The sequence below is a fragment of the Anopheles aquasalis genome, chromosome 2 (assembly GCF_943734665.1).
Source record: "Anopheles aquasalis chromosome 2, idAnoAquaMG_Q_19, whole genome shotgun sequence".
Lineage (NCBI taxonomy): Eukaryota > Metazoa > Arthropoda > Insecta > Diptera > Culicidae > Anopheles > Anopheles aquasalis.
Window position 1 is genome coordinate 42,170,053 of NC_064877.1, and position 17,448 is coordinate 42,187,500.

Consider the following 17,448-nt stretch of genomic DNA (forward strand, 5'->3'; position numbering starts at 1 on the left):
GACCCACGGCCCTCCTATCCTCACTGCGTCCTTCTGCGGCGAAGAGGAGTTTCCAGCGATGTACCGAGGGTGCACACTGACACAGCCGTCTGTGGCCGAGCGATACGGAACAATGGTAAGCAATTCTTGTTGTGGCCTATTGTTTACCACACCACGGTTTGGGACATCTCAATTCCCTGTCGCTCAGACTGCGGAACGGTGCCAAGTGGTGGTACCGATACGGTGCCACCCGTTTGGACGGAAACGAATCCATTGGCAGCGTCGCGCTGCGACGAAGTGTTCGGAATAGCTAAACAAACAACTCGAGCAAGGAACCATCTCCGTGTGAGTTCATTTGATTGACTTTAATCGACGTGACGAATGTGGTATAGTTAGGTACTGTCTGCTTGTTGTTGTTTGTTGTTGAATATTCAACAATCACTCTCAATATTCGATCCCGTTGCTTGTACAATCCCGCTCGCGTCCTATCGATCGATCGGTACGATCGTAAATCGTACCTTTGCATCTTACAAAACATAATCTCTGAGTAAAAAAGTTAACATACAAATTGGCGTGAGGCGAGGGGTTTTAGCACTAAAAAGCACCTCCTTCTTCTTCTTCTTCTTCTTCTTCTGTAACTGAACGCCTTTCTTTCGCCCTTTGCTATCTCGTTTTGTTTGATTTACACGAATGGAGAAGAGGACATACATAATACTTGTTTTTTTACCGAAATTCTACACAGTTTTCTCATTCTGCTCTCTGCGTATCTTCAATGACGATAAGCAGTTGCACCCCAAAAACATTCTACTCTAAGCTCTACTGCTTTCTTTGTCCTCTGTCTCTCTCTCTCTCTCTCTCTCTCTCTCTCTCTCTCTCTCTCTCCCTTCTATCTCGCTACAGCTAAAGGCTAAGGCTCAAAGCTATTCACTATTCTCGTTGCTCCCTCCGTCGAGTCCTTTCGGTTCCATGTTTTGAGGTTATTTCGTGTTCGCGTTCGCGTTCGCAGCACAACAGACAGTCTTGAAGGTTCAGCAAACCACCACCCGCGCACCAGCGTGGGCCGAGGAGTGGGATTCGCCATCATGGGCCCGCTGGTCAGCAGGTCAAACAGCACAACCGCTTCCAGAGAGGTCGCTTCCGCCTGCTGAACTCCTTTGATTGCAGTGCGTCCCAGATGGCCGTATCGAACACCTCCTTAATGCCTTCCTACAAAGAGATAGAGAGAGAGAGGGTGAGAGAGGGTGAGAGAGGGAACATTAGTATGGCCGGGGCTTGACAGAAATGTCTTAACGCGCAGCTAGAGAACACCATTAGCATATTCTTAATCAAAGGATGCTTGGCAAAGGACTCCAATTGTACGACAATCTAGATTGCCATGATCCTCCCACCGTTCGGTGGCGGGTCTGTTGATGATGTTTCCATTGGAAGCTAATAGTCCGGACAGGCTAATCAACTGGACATCTGTCGCAAGAACAACAAATGTCCGCCCAGCCAGCCAGCTGCCCTTTCAACCTGCGATCCCACGACGATGTGCGTGTTCGTGAGAAAAGATAAACAAAACTCCGGCGGACCGGGGAGGCGAGAGGGTGGCGGACATTAACACACTGGCCTGTTTCACTGGCACTGGCACCAGCCGAACCTTAATCGTCGACCAAACCTGCCCTCTCCGGTACTGCCCTACCCGGCCATTCCGAGTACTGCTTTCCTTGGCCGCCTGTCATCTGCAGAGTCGCCGCCGGTTTGGTAAATCGCTGTTTCGCCTCTGCCCACGCTCTGGTGCTTGGATAAACAACTTTGTCAGGACAGTTTACCAGACCAGGTGGATCGCAAGACAAGAGAGGCACAAGAGGCTTCACTGTGTTTCGGGTCAAACCAAACAACAAGTCACCAACACCACGCCACCAACACTGGGCGGGCGGGTGTGGGAGAAAACAGAATCCTAAAAACCGTGCTGGGACCTTGAACAGGTGCTCCAACGACCAACTCGGGCTGGTTGGTGGCACGAGCTGACCTTCGAACTTCCTCTTGCGCCGGAGTTCATTGCGCTCGTTGACCATTCGTAGACCAAAGCTAAGGACGGTCTGGACGCAAAGATATGGATCACCGTGAACCATTTGGGTTGGTACACCGTTGGTCCGTTGACAATAAATCAAACAAAAAAGTGCCCTGCCAAAAGGTAATACATGGCGACGGCCCCGTCTTCCTTCGAACATCTGGTCCACATGGTGGCTTGGCGTGGTACTGTGGACCACTCTACACGCCTGACCTTGGTGGGTGTGTTTAAGGTGAAGGTCTTGTCGCCGTAGCGGTGTTCGTCGTCGTCCGCACGTGCACATGCTGTCAACGTACGCGGAACTGAACGCGGACCGGCGGGTCACGAAGGATTTATAGTGACAGGTGGTACCGTCCCTGGCGACCGGACGATGCCGGGTCGATACTTACCTTCTTGTGTGACGATGTTTCCACATATTTGGCGCCAATCTTACGAGCAAAGTCCCAAGCGGTCGAGACGAGTATCGGCTTTTCACCCTGTGCCTGTGTGCGAAGAAGGAGAAGGAGAAGAGTAGGGAATCGAATGTTAGTAACCAGCGCTGCTATTAGTAGGCAGTGGGAAAACGGCATCCAGGAAACGCAAATCAAGCGCCACCGTGGCACAAGGATCCGATGATTTCGCTTGCACCAAGGAATTCACTTAATGCTCCGGGAGACACTGGTAATAAGGCAATTTGTAAGACGCGCCAGCCAACGTTGAATGTGCAGGCAACGCCGCAGGGATCCCAACGCAGCGGAAGTCCTTGGAGCGGAGAATTGTATGCCCTGGATTGGTAACGTACCTGTAGCCCGGTGATGGTCGCCTGGTCGTTCCGTAGATCCGTCTGCGTCCCGACTAGCACCACCGACACACCCTTCAGCTTGCTGATTTCCGGTTCCCACTTGGTGGCGAGCGAGCGAAAGCTTTCCGGCCGGACGACGGAAAAGCAGAGCAGGATAACGTCCGTGCCGGGATAGCAGAGCTGCCGCAGCGTATCGAGTGCATCCTGGCCGGCCGTATCACACAGCGTCACGCAGATCGGTCGCCCGTCGACGTTTACATCCACTGGAAGGACAGAACGGGTGAAGAAGAACAGAATGGATGGTTTAGTTAGTACAACGCTGATGGTACTCCGAGGGATCGTCAGCATGGATTGAAGCCTCTCTTTCTCTCTCTCTCTCTCTCTCTCTCTCTCTCTCTCTCTCTCTCTCTCTTTCTTTTGTTCGTCCGACCTTCTGTACAGCTCTGCCAGAGGGTGATAAGGATTCAGGATAAGGGGTGAGGGAGATCCGAGATCCGGACTCATCAATTCAAGAACATTCACCGAGACGCCACTTCGACTCCCCACTCCAAGCGAGATCCGGATGCCGGACGCGAGAGAGTGCAGGATTTGGTCCAATTCTTCTTCTCTTGAGACCAGAACTACTGGCCTGAAGCAAGAGCAGCAGCAGCAGCAGCAGCAGCAAAAATAAAAAGGAAAATGCCGAGATTTTCAAGTGACGTCGCTGCCGTGTTGCTGGCGCGTTTCAAGTGGATGCCAGTGCAAACCGTACCGTACGTTACCGGTGGCCAGCCCAAACCATAGTGAAGTCTCAAGAGGACCACAGCGAGAAACAGGTTGAACCCCTTTTGGATTCAACTCTTTCTTCATCTTCCTTTGCAAGCCATCCATCCATCCATCCATCCAGGATTCTTCAAATGCCTCTCTTCTGATGCTTCAGACGAACTCAAGCAGTAAACGGTAAACATAGGTTTACATAGGGTACTCCCTAGCTGCCCGAGCATGGCATGTTGACCAATAATGTAGACGTTCCCGTATTGCTTTTTCTCCAATAGACAACACTGATGTCACCCGTGGCCGGTGACCCTGCTGTTGGATCAATTTTAAAATTTATCTCCAATTACCGCCCGGGGTCTGATAATAAAATAATGCGACCAATGACCGGCATGCCACGACCAGCGCGACGCGGTGCTGGTGTGAATCTCAGCTATGTCGCCCTTATCGGATGGTTACGATCATCCTGCCCCTTCCTGCACCTTGACCCCCCTTCCCGGTCGAATGCGGCTAAAAAGCCAGTCCATATTTTAATCTAAATAACGATCCGATCCGGAGGATGTGAAGCGACACCAAACCCCATCGATGGTATGGTGACCTTTTCCTATCGTGCGCTATAGAGCCGAGTCGAACCGAGTTCTAGGAAGGCCCATCAGCCGGCAGGCGGTTCGACCTAAACGCGGGCCGTAGGCAGGTGTGTGTCGCCTCTTCGCCTTGGGTCATTTTGTCGAGATTGGGTTCGGTGTCTGGTCTGGGTCACATTATACGCGGCACCTCACTTTCTCTTCTCTGCCGCCTCTATCTTTTTTCCAAAACGCCCCCTGAATTAAACTCCGTGTGACATTAGGGCGGATTCTAGGAAAAATGAAAACCTTTCGTTGATGTCGCAGCAGCAGGGATAGGTCGCGATTTATCACGATAACGAAATCGATGCCGCGAGGGTTTTGTTGGGCTCGCCGGGGAAAAAAGGGAATATTTCTTCCGCCAGCAACAACCGTCGGCATCTGTTCACGATACTAGGCGAATGGGTGAGCCAACGTTATGCGTTTCAAAACGAGAACTTCCACCTCACCGGCAGCCAACAACGAAGAAGAATCTAGAACTAACCTGTATAGGGCCATTTTCTCCACCGACGGCAATGCGCCGTGCCATCCGAAAGTTATCGCTTCGATCGATTTGTCCAGTAGACGTTGAAAAAAAAAAACAAAATACACCGTTCACAACATACCGGCCCACAGAAATGCAAACTGAACCGTGCCAGACATGCTGTCTGGCTCTGGTCTGACCTGGCCAGGTCCGGTCTGGTTTGGTCTGGCGGCTTGGCAGCTTGGCAGCTTGGCGTGCCAGCGAACCTCACGGATGCTCTCACGGTGTCGGCATCAAAAGCATGGCAAAAAAAAAAGGGAGACGACGAAACCAGCAAATGAGGCAAAACATGACCAGATAAGCATAAGGTTTATGCGACCGGGACACACACAACCGTAGGAGCAGCTGCTAATTGAGGCGTGGGTTCGAGCGTAAACACGCGCGGCGCCAACGAGTCGTCTCGAGAGTAGTCCTTCGAAAGCAGTGAAAAGACCGGTTTTTGAACCGAGCAAAAGGAATGGACGGAGCGCACCAACTAGCACACGTTGGAGCATGTAGTCCAACCTGAAACACCCGATCGGGTACACAGCACCATCAACTTAATACGTGATATCTTAATTATAAGAGTTTAGTCGGTGGTTATCGTCTTCTGTGTGTGCAGGGGGAGGAGAATCGTATTTCTTCTGGCAGAGCTTCGACCCCTCGACCCGTAGGCGTGCTACATATCCATGGCCAAAGGCGCCTTTGCCCGGTAACCGTTCATCCGGTGCACGATATCGATACACAGCAGCATCCAACGGAATTGCATGCAGATCCGTGAGAAGAGTGCAGAACGAACGGCGAGCTGGAATCGATTGCTATGCATCAGCATCAGCTCCGGCCGGTTAGCAGAGAATGATATCGATACAATTACCCCCTCCCTTGCGCACACACGGTAAGGTCATCGTGGTAGTCTGGCTAGCTGGCACTTTGCTTGGTATGCACCGCAGTCACCGCTTTCCCGGTGCTTGAGTGCTGCTGCAACGGAGATACTCCTGGTCGACTCCAGGCCGGTCGACCAACCATACCGCACACACCGATATCGGCTATTGAATTACGCATCAGCCATCATCAGAGCCAACGAGAATGAAAGGTTTCACCGACCGACTCCGACCGATTGGGACAGGTAGAAAAATATGCAGATCACTCAGCTGAGCATCGTCCGTAGGTCGGTCGACCGTCATTTCATTGGAAATTGTGTTTGCATAAACGGGTGCAACGATGCAAATTGATTGATGAGAAAAGATTACCGGCACACACAAAATGTCAAAGTGTCTAGTGATAGCAGCAGCAGCAGCAGCAGCAGCAGCAGCAGTAGAGGAGGCCACTGTTCGTCTACTTTTGGTCCTTTTACTGAGTGACACTAGGATGTGAACCCCGCAGCTCTTGTTGCATCGCATGCACTTTTGGGTATCGGTTGACGTTCGGATTTCCTGTATGCGGTGTCAATCTGGAACGTCAATCTAGTGCAACCCGAAATTGAGATGCTTCGTGCTAGTTCGATAGTGGGTTCCAGTTGATGGGGACTTTGGATTTGGTTGCTTTAAACCAAGCGTGTATTGTGTGTGCCTGTTTGTCGGTGTGTGGTTGGAGTACAATCAAGAGAGTCTTTGCCAGATTGAATCAACCAAGGACACTAGAACCGACCGACCATGATGATCCTAATTCAATCCCATTAGCTCCCTTTTCCTCCAGCGGACATTCGGACATTCACGAGGAATACAAAGGAACCGTAAAAAAAGAGAGAGAGCGAGAGGAGCCATCAGTGGCCAATTAGGCCGTCTTTTGCAGAACCGTTTTGCGATGTAATTGATTCGACCATGTTCCGGGGTCCATTGGGAAGCCCAATGTCTATAATCTACGCTGGCTTCCCATGTGCCGCCTGCTTCTTTGGCCTACTGATGACAGCGTAGCGGAGCGAACATCTGGCAGTGTTCCCAAAACTTAAACCATTCCGAACCTTTTCAGCGCCTACTAGCGCGCTGCCTTCGGTGCCTTTCGCTGTCAAGAAGAACTTATCAGCACACCACAATCGCGGCTCTGAAACACTCTTGGTTTGGCACTTGGATCACTCCTTGCTGCTGCCATTTCCAGGAACTGGGGCAACGGCTGCGCAATCGGCTCGCAAAACATCAAAACAACGTAGAAACCCAACCGAACCGCGATCTAAATCACTTGATGTCGCCCGTCCTCAGGCCCTCCAGGTTCCTCTTCTCACCTGGCACGGGCACGAGCGGGAAACTGAGGAACTCCCTTCTTTTGGCTCGTCGGATTTATACTATATGAACAAATCAACCAACCAACCAACCAACCAGCAACAGCAGCAGCAGACCATCTGTCTTAATCTTTGCTTCTCGCTTATCGATACATCTTGACCATGTTTACCCGTTGCTGTTGCCGCCTTTCACCTTTCATCAGGAGTTGGTTGCCGGTGGTCCCGGGGAGGGAATACATCACTCTTTCCGCATCCCTGCGGATCCTTCTTCCTTCATCAAATCGACGACGCACGGTCTTATCAATATCCGAGTCCGTCGTCGCGACGTGACGTGGGTGGCAAAGCAGCGAGCGAACGAGCGAGCGAGCGAGTGAACAGGGCAGAGTAGAGCAGAGCCTATCCGCCATTCGATCCACCATCCGGCTCAAGAGAGATGATGATGCCTCCAGGACGATCCCGGGCGGCATTATTTGGTTTTGTCGTCGTCGTCGTGGAGTGGTGAGCATTCCATTGGTTTTTGGGGATTTGTTATTCCACTTCCGCGGTGACGCACAGGCCCCGGCAATTGGTCGATAAATCTTGATCATTAAAAATCCAGCATCAACCACGCACCCCGACCGTTAGCAGCAGCAGCAGCAAGAAAGAGCACCAGGACCAGCACGCCCGGGAAGGACGTTTTTAATAAATCCACGCCAGTCGGTTCCACACCACCGCCAGGGTATGCTCTTGATGAGGAACATTATGTTTGACAAATCGGTTTTGATTTCCTTCTGTTTGCATTTAATCTCATCTTGCGCTCGATGTGTGCTTTACGTCCGTCGGATCCACGTGCGTGATTTTGAATTCAATTTCGCGCATTTTACTCGCCCTCTAGCAGGGCATCACTTTCAGGACGGTACGTGCGTATTCTCCGACACGCACGCCGACTTCCTTGGAATGCGTGACGCGCAACATGACGCGTGGGTGGTTTATGATGTACCAAGTTTACCAAGAAATCATCACCAGGCCGGGTTATCATTTTCACCCCAGCGGAAGGAATGGCGGATGCAATGCTAAACAGCATTCCCTACATACACCGCGGTGTACGCTAGAATTTCATTTGGAATCCACGAGGATGTTTCTTTTTTTTATCTGCGGCATCCATGCCACGACCAAAGGGAGTTCTCGGTATATTTCTAGGCTGCTTGTGTGCTCCTTCAAATTCATCTTCCTTTTCCGTCGCGAACGTCAATCGATATTGAACGACCTACTTCCAACGCGCCCAAGGACATCGTATACGGAAGTAACACTATTCCTCCTCCCGTCACTCGACTCGTCGTCGTCGAATCCTCGCCAAACTGCCACTGTTGTCGGGATGTGGCCATCGGTGTGAGGGTGTCAAAACTGTTTGCCAAAGAATTTTCCACCACCATATATCACGTTTCACCGTGTCCTTATCGCATAGTAAACCAGCCAACCGGCCACCCAAACCGGTCCCAATCTCTGCCAAACTGTGATTCGAGCGAACGGCGAGCGTGTCCTTGCAAAACTGGCCTTGCTTGCGTATCGGCCTTGCTTTCGGTGGTCGGAAAAGGAATCTTGTGTCCTCTCTCTTTCTCTTTTTTTTTCTTTTTTTTCGTTGTCCTCAGGACCACAGCGAACCAACAGTTGAGTTCCCGGGCGTGTTGACACGTGTGGCGCGAGTCCCGCTGGGGTTACAAAAGGCCGACCGAGCCCAGCATCACCACGAGGACCGTGTCAGCATCGTCCTGCCAGTCCCGGCAGCTTGTCAACGTGGACTCCATGGGGAACTCGGTCGCTGCTCGGCTCTGTTTGGTCTCCAAATATTTGTCATCTTCAAATTCGACGAACGACTTGTCGGATTCAGTCCACGCGCTACACTCACCAAGAGGAGTCGCCCACCGGCGTCCCGAGAGGATAACCTTCTTCACACTTCAACGCGTTGGTTTTGCGAACCTGTGTTCTGATCCGGGCGAAGTCGCTCCCCAAAAGCTTGCAGCCAACGTTGGTACACAAGGGGGGCGCAATGAATTGATGAGTCGTGCCGAATAAAGATCTGAAGGATTAGTTACTTAGCACCTTTTTGGCTGACTTTCGTACTGAAATGTAATGGAGCAGAATTTCGGAATAAATTTTGCCGATATGGCACCCTCTTGCCCTCTGGCCTTGGCCGCTGCTATTAATAGCTTTAACAGCTGTGTCAGGTATGGGCCCCTCTTATCGGTTGATCGATCGATCGATCGAACTCACTCCAAATCGTTCGAGCGACCGAGTAAACAATAACATCAATCAAACATATTAAACTGATAGTTGCACTTGAGCACTCTACGGTTACTGTTAGGTCAGGGTTAATATGTAATTCCACCTGGACTGTCGTCCATCGTGTGGTGGTCTGGTTTGAACTTTTATTCAAAATGAACACAAACACAACTACAGCTCTCGGGGGTTAAATACATGAACTTTGTTGTGGTTAATGCTCACCGCTGTTTGAAGTGTCGCGTGTCCTCTATCCTGTATGATACAGTTTGATTCAACAATTCTTAATTGCAAGTCCGTCAGCAGCACATGCTGCTCGCGCGTCAATTCTGATTTGCGGTGGAAATGGACATTTTCCCTTCTGCCCCTAATTGAAATCTTACTTAACAATACTTGCCAGGTCGGAGAAGATGATAGAACGCTAAGACCTAGATGCGATTTTCCGGACCAGGAACAGGAGGAGCAGCGCGAGGTCACGTAATTAAACAAACCGGTTGGTTGGTTGGTTGGCGTTACCTTAACCCTCCAGGAAATAGCTGAAGAGCAGGGGAAATGAAAGAAATGGTTTCAACTACTTCCAGCCTTGATGCCACCGAGCAGCATCATGTGCAACGGCATGGCGAGCATAATTGCATCGTACTTCGCTTTGCAAGCCATGAGCCCCCCTCCTGGTCCTCAGCTCAATTCGTGGGGAGCAGTGCAAATACGGCTGGAGGCGTTATGGTGCTGAAGGCATAAACCAAGCGGACGGGCAAAAGTAAGCAAAAAACCAGCGGGAAAAAACAGGCTCCAGCAAAAAGTGACATTCACACGCATGGCGGTCCGACCTCATCATCGACGGTTGCGTGAAGGGTGGGCGGAATCGAGCCGGAGCGATGCTCATGTAAAAACAAGCTCACCTCCCTTCTGCTGCCTCCCTCTCCCCATGCGCATGCGGGCAACAAGGCCTCGAGGTAAATTGCGCGAGAAAGGTGCAGCACCGCGCGGTTGCGTTATGAATATGTATGCAACGTCGGCCACATTAGCGCCGGTGCAATCGACCAAGGGGAGGGGGGAGCTGCAATCACCCCACCACCCATGTACGATGGACCCTCTCGCTCCGAGTGTGGCTGTGGTTCGTCGGTGAATGCTGGCGGAGACTTTGTGGCGCTAGGCGTTGCGGCCACAGTACGCTGGTCGATGTCAATGTGCCAATATGATCGAAGAAAATGCGCCAACGAACGGTGCCAGACATGTTGGCGTGCCCGTCTGAACCGTGCGTGCATGTCGATGAGCGGTGGTACGGCATTATTGTTTTTCCTTTATTTATTTCGCTTTTCGCTCGCCTGGCGTTTGAAGCAGCACCATCATCGCACGGTGGTTGTGAAAACATCAATCCAAAAAGGGGAAGGTAAGTTTGTCCTGTATGTGAAAGTAGGTAGGATAGGGGGTCGGGAAGGGGGGGAAAACAGTTTGTAATTAAAAATTTACCGGCCATCATCTCCCATTTCTTCCCCCTCGAGGCAGGGGGTTGGTGAATTGTTTGATCAACGGGATACGCACTCAGCGCACGCACCACACCACACAAGAGCCACCCTGTGACGTCGCCTACTGACCTCGTTTTATCGACCTGTCTGCTGCTGGTGCTTCGATTGAGGGGTTTTGCTTCGGTGGCGATGATGCAGCCAGCACCACGCAGGCATCATGTTGATCACAGGAGACCGTACTGTCACTAAGTGCCTCGGTGCATTTGACATTTGCAGCCTTAAAACACGATCAAACGGGCCACACACCGCTTGGTCAAAAGATGATTCAAAATGAGTTACGTAATCGAAAAGAACAGCTACATACACAGAGACACCGCGTGTGCTGCAGTAGAGTTGCTTTTGCGATCGCTTCGCGTGTTGATAGAGAGAGTGAGGCCGACCGACCGACCGACCGACCGGCCTCTAAAGCAGTGATAACTAGTTAAAACACGTGACGTAGTGCAGTGTGTGCGCGCGCGCCCGGAAGTCACCGAACACCGAAGCATACGAGCCCAACTCAGCAGATGCTGCAACTACCGTCATTGCTTAACAGCAGCAGTAGCTCCTTAATGGGCTATTTGTCATAAAGTAAAGGAAAAATTATGTACATGCCGGTCTGGCAACTCCATCTTCTTCCTTTCCCCCTGTGCTGCACCACACCAATGGGAGTGTGCATGGAGGCTGGCTTTCATTTCCGCCAACGCCAAGCTGGCTCGCCTCTCTCCGCTGGAACTCCGGCGAACGGCAGTGTTGTTGGTGAGATAGTTTATAATGATTTTTATTTTTAGTTTGTTCTCCTCCCACACTTTTCCAGGACCGTTCCTCTACTTCTTTTCTGCTCTCTCTCTCTCTCTCTCTCTCTCTCTCTCTCTCTCTCTCTCTCTCTCTCTCTCTCTCTCTCTCTCTCTCTGCTGGCAATGTGATGAATATAGGCATCGCGGGTGGAAAACTCTCTGGTGACTCGGTGTGCCCCACCAGACCGAGACAGACCGACTGTGACAGGCTGCAGTGCACTCTAGGAAACTTGGGGAACCTTGGAGATAGTCTGCGACGACAACGACGACGCTGTTGGCGAACGACGGCGGAAGGATGATGTCCTTTCGCTTCCCGATGCAGCAGCAGCAGCAGCATCAGCAGCAGCAGTGGGACAATAAAATCCGTTGCGAGTGCCCAGCTCACGCCACGGTCTGCTGAGCTCGTGATTTAAGCTCAACACAGCACACAACCGAGAGCCAAGGCGTGCGGCAGGTTAAACGACCGTGCACTAGTGCTTGCACGCCTCTGGAAGGACTCACACTACTAGATGCTAGTAGTCTAAACGAACCTAGACAATCCTGGCCGCTGGCCGCCTGCAATGTGAAACAGTGATGAAAGTAATGGTCTCTCTCTCTCTCTCTCCGTGGTACCATCCGGAGCTTCCGAGTGGCGTGTAAATGGCTTCCGCCAACTGGCCAACCGGCCAACGGTATCGAGGCATAACGAAATCGTCGGCCAACCGGCAACTATATGGACCGGCGTGGCCTAGAGCCAGGCAGTAGTGTTGACGCGTAGCAAAAAAAAAACGGCAAATCGGCCAAACGGGTTCCTCATAACACCGGGAGTTGCTCGATTCGAGGAAGATGAGGCCTTCCATGCCGTTCCATTTGGATGGAGTTAGGTTTTAGCCGTGCATGTCCTGTTTCTCTCTCTCTCCCTCTCACTCCTCTTATCTGTCTGTCTATCTCTCGAGGAAGGGTAAGCATTATGGAACCGGAAAATCGAAGGGAAAACTAGTTCCCGTCTGCCGGCTCGACTGCACCACACATTGGCCGCTCGATTGCTTCCGTAAGCATTTGCATCCTGTGGCCAGGGATAGCCTCCACTAGAAGGAGTTTCCCCACTTCAGTCTTCTCCTCCTCGTGGCAGTCAGTGTCCTCCCAGCGGGGCAACGAAATGAAATAGCGTTGATTTGATTTGCGGACCTAAAGCGATAAGAGAAGCCCGCCGGTCTCGGCACTTCACACGCGATTGCTTCCCACCCGGGAAATGGAAATGGAAAAACCTAATCTTTCGACACTAAAACAGCTGAGCCCGAGCGGACCGAAAGACAATCTGGAGGGGAACCCGATCAAGGAAATTGCATGAAATGGGAGGAAGGTGAAGGGAGCTCCGCACTTACCGTTGTACTTGTCGAAGGCCGTTGGCTCGTACTGGGGAATGAAGCGATCCTGGATGTAGGACACGATCAGATTGGTTTTACCGACGGCACCGTCTCCCACCAGGACACACTTGACGGTGGGCGATGAGGATTTGGCCACCGATAGTCGCTGCTCGGCCGTTGTGTTTTTCGATTTTTCTTTTTTCTCTGCAAAAAAGGATGGAAAAAAAGCGGATAGGAAAAGTGTTAGAGGTGAATTAAACTCGCCGCTTATCACTGTATGGCTGGATGGTGAGGTGGGAACTGTCCTCGAAACCGAAACGGCCGTTTATTATTGACCGAGCTGGGCCGAGGATGAACCGGAATGGACGTGGTTCATTGCACCCGGCACTGAACAGTCTGCTCGGCATTTCCCTAATAGCTGTGGCAACTGGAATTCAAATTGTGGCTACTGTCGGCATCCGGACAATCTGGCGTGTCTTTGAAGAAACCGAAACCAGTGGTTTTGCATACCGTTTGTTACATTTTCATGTCAATGCTGGTCGTCTGGTGTGGTCTTTCCAGTGTTTTACAGAGGAGAAGAAAATTTACAATTTCAGATTGTAATTCATCATGAAAGTCTTGTGGATGTTTCTGAGTCACTCAAGTTACTGTAATGCCTCAAGGATCGAAGGTTGGAATAAAAAAAAATATCATAGCATCTACTTATCGAATGTACCATAAGTTAGATTACTATAAGTAAAGTTAGATAGCATAGAGCATACTTTGTTTGAATATCCTTAATGTGATGACTAAATTGTAATTCCATCGTAAGTAAATCAAAGTAGCTCTACCTATGTTTCGAATGCAAATATTTAGTTATTCATCTTCAAAGTTCATTCCGTTTGGCAATTCAGTTTAGAGCAAGTGAAGTTTTACCTATAGTTAATTTTGATACGCTGTCGAAACTGCATCATTTAAACACCATTCCAGATTGCCACTTTCCTGGTCCCCACTTCCAAAATCTGTAGCTTATATCTGTATTCATCCCCACCGGAGCAGGTAACACCGAGGCGGAAAATGCGTTCGTTGGAACTAATTTGAATTTTCATAAAAAACTCAAATATTAGTGCTTCAATTTCCTCGGGCGCTCGTCTCCAGTGCGAGTAGCGCGCAGTGAGTGGCGAAACTTTTTCACCTTCCCAGCAGGGGGCAGTTGGTGAAGGGCATTCCCTTCGGCTCCCCCCAAAAGGTTCCGCGCTGCTGGTGCTAACCACGCTTTGGTGCTTTATGCTGCAGAATGTAGTTTTCCAGCGTTCACCACCATCATCACCAGCACCACCAGGCCACCACTTGAAGCTTCCGGGCTAAGTGTTGCATCCGGAACGAACAGGTGCACGGAAGCGAAAACGAGTGGTTCTCGGTGGTGGTTGCATGTTGCATGTTTCTCGTTAACATTATGAATTTGCATTACCATTTCCCGATCTCTTTTTCCTGCTTTGCATTTTGTTACTTTGTATTCAAGACGGTTCTGCGATGCCCCCGAAATCGGTGGCGGTGCCGTGTCTTCAAGTCCGAATGGTCCAACGAGGGTAGCGAAGGGAGTAAGAGGTGGCGAACAGCACGTTTCCCTTCCTCAAACCATGCCAACACTTCATCATCGTGTGCAGAAATGTCACCAATGAAGTAGTGCCACTCCGGGAAAGTTATTCTGAGCTCGGTATCGCGAGGTTCGCGAGGACGCTCGAGTGTGTGGCTGTGACATCACATCATTCGCCCACGGAGAAGCTACGAAGCCAAGAACTACTCGACACGACACCCGGACACAATTAGTGAGCCACCGGACCGAGGGGAGGGCCGAGCGCAGCGCAACGAACGTAACGTCCAAGGTCCAAGCGAGTGGAAGAAGGTCAAAGTTGGATACCGGGGTTTTGTAATGGAACGAAAGAAACAAATTAATTTTTAAACTCTTTTTAATTTGTTCCAGACGTGGAGCCAGCCACCAAAGCACTACAACCAGCGCCCAGCCGTTGCTCCTTCTCTTCCTCCACCTCCGATCCTGTCCGAATGCTGCGCACCAACTAACTCATTTAGCGGCACTCCGTGCGGTAGTCACGTTGGCCGCATGGTCGTTAGGACCTTTGGCGCGCGCTCGAGAGGACCGAAAGGACCGCGGTATGGTGGTCGCTAGCTGGCAAGGGTCCCGAGCATTGGAATTGAATTTTCCGGACAACTGGACCACCCGCCGCTCCAGTCTGGTGGCCACTGGTGGCTAATTAGTCAAACAACGCTGGTTACGATGGCCGACGAACGAACGAACGTTTCGCTCCCTACACTGAAAACAGGGCAGGGCCGGCAGTTGGCCAACCATAACCCAGAATCGGTTGTGGCATTTGGCACATTGTCGCAGACTTAGCACCAGCAGCACCAGCAGCAGCAGCGACCGCAAGCAATAATTTGACTTTTGGCTTTTCGTCAAAACCGCTGTTACCAGGGTGGTACCACACGTTCGGATGGTTCGTTCCAATTTGCTCGTTCGCAATGGTTACGGGGAGGTTGAGGTTGCAGATCGATGTGCAGATTGAATTCAACTCTCGCTGGCAAACACGAACTGGCTTGGACGTTATCCAGTGGCCCTCTAGCGTATTCAGGTTGTCCTGCAGCTGGACTTCATCCATGAATGAGTTGGCGTGATATGGCTAGCAGAAGATCTGGAGGAACGCCATGGAATGGCTTTTGCTCAATTCATTCTCTAGAATTCTTCAATGGAAAAAGTCTGTGGAAAGAAGTTTCACAGAAATAAAAATATCTTGGCGAGCTACGGCTTCGTAATTCTTTCCACTTCTGCTTCGTTCTTTTCTCCAGTTATTTTATTTTATTGTTTCAAAATGTCAAGCATCTGATCTTTAAACTGATTGTCCAACTTTCAGGCTAGAGAACAATAGTGTTGTGGAACAGTCTTTCCAACAAACTAACCATTAAGACGTCGAAGCGTAACGCCATAGAACAGCTTCTATCGTTCTATGGGCTCGCAACTTCATCTTCAAATGTCAGAAAAGTGCAAAAGTCAGCAGATACTAGCTGGAGTGCGAAATACGTCAGAGCGTACCATTTAGATGAGCAACTAGCCGAAGCCTTCGGTACAGTTTTTTGTTTTCCTGGAGACCACCTTCAGAACAAAGCAGAACTGGCAACACGTTCCCGCACAGCATCCACTCCCGCAAAAAGCAGCAAACACATCACAGGCGGTCGTCCATCTAGCCCGATAGTTAGCTGACGGGAATGGCACGGAGTCTGCCCCTTCTCAACACGTCCAGCAGGGATGGGCACGTACCCGGATCAATCACTTCATCTGCTCCTCTCGTGAGGTGATGAAGTGATGCGCTTCGAAGAGCGGAAGCAAACGTAGCACGATCAAAGAATCCTTTCTCTGGCAGCATGGCATGCAGGGCACATGAAAACCGATGGGGGTTCAGCCACTTTTCCAGCTTTTCGACCATTTTGATCCAGCTTCCCATCCAATAGCCGCAGTGTTTTTGTGAAACTTGTTTCCACGGGCACTGGCTGAAAATCATCCATCTTTTCTCATTCGTTCGAATTGTCCGCAAGAATGCTTGCTCAACGGGATGGAAAAAAAGGAAAACAGATTCTAGTGACCATTGCTGCTAGGTGCAGCCTACTTGACAGACCATGATTTTGTGTGTCGGGCAAGCCACCACAGCGTTCTAGATGCAAAGAACACTCTGTGTTTTTGTTGTTCTTTCTACCTCCCGTGGGAACCACGCAAGGACATCGGAAGGCCGACACCTGGCGCACTGAATGTATTCTTCCAACGAGAACCGGTGGATCGTTTTGTGGCCATCCTTTCCTTAACTGGAAACAATTCTTACGCTCGAAAAAACGTTCGTCTGGACCTTTCGACTTTCCAGGAACACCAGGCGCGCACAACCCAAACCAAACAAGGACACCAAAAGTGACGACAATCGGTGGCACCATGTTGCGCTCACCAAACCGATCAACTCGGCCGTCGTGCGTATCTTTTGTGGCCGAGGGTTCTGGGCAGGAAAAAAAACATTTTTCTCCCCTCAGCCAGAGGTCGACAGCAACGATTACCATCCAGGGACTGGATCCTTTGCACTAGTTTCCTACCAAAGGTTACCAGGTAACTGCACCGAGGACGTCTTTACCGCGATCACATCAACAGCGGCCCGTAAGCTAAATCAAAGAACCCTAGGTCAAAAAAGAACGAGGAATCCGAGGTTTTTTCTTTATGCGAAAACGTTTCATGGACCATGGATTTCTGGATAAAAAAGAAAAAGGGAACGAATGAAGCTAATGCCCAGATCAAAACAAATCGCTTCTCCTAACCGCAGAAAAAAAAAGTGGTGAATCAAAGAAGTTGTCTGACTTGGGCGACAGAGAGTACATAATATCATAAATCCCTTTGGGGCACGTGAATACCTCCCACTCTCTCTCCGGCACACACGCAGTTCCTACTCTTCCTTCACCAGTAATCCCAGCATTCTGCTTCCCTGATTAGCAACGGTTCCACGCCACGCTTATCGGTCTCTATCGTACGGGGACGCGGTCACGGTCCGGGGATGGCACCGGAAGGGATCGAGACCTTCATTTTGTATGCGAACCAAATCGGGAATGGCCGAAGAA

The 17,448-nt window shown here is 50.6% G+C and overlaps 1 protein-coding gene across 2 annotated transcripts in view; it reads right to left on the bottom strand.

The window, feature by feature from the left end:
• Positions 1-319: 319 nt before the first annotated feature.
• The window catches only part of LOC126570862 (uncharacterized), a 35,568-nt gene continuing 18,439 nt past the window's right edge, over positions 320-17,448 (bottom strand). For both annotated transcript variants that reach the window (XM_050228918.1, XM_050228919.1), the window contains exons 4-7: positions 12,826-13,011; positions 2,814-3,076; positions 2,422-2,514; positions 320-1,185 (exon numbers count right to left, since the gene is read on the bottom strand). In XM_050228918.1, the coding sequence (XP_050084875.1) occupies positions 1,075-1,185; positions 2,422-2,514; positions 2,814-3,076; positions 12,826-13,011 (653 nt within the window). In that variant the 3' untranslated portion in view covers positions 320-1,074. The remainder of the gene's footprint in view (positions 1,186-2,421; positions 2,515-2,813; positions 3,077-12,825; positions 13,012-17,448) is intronic.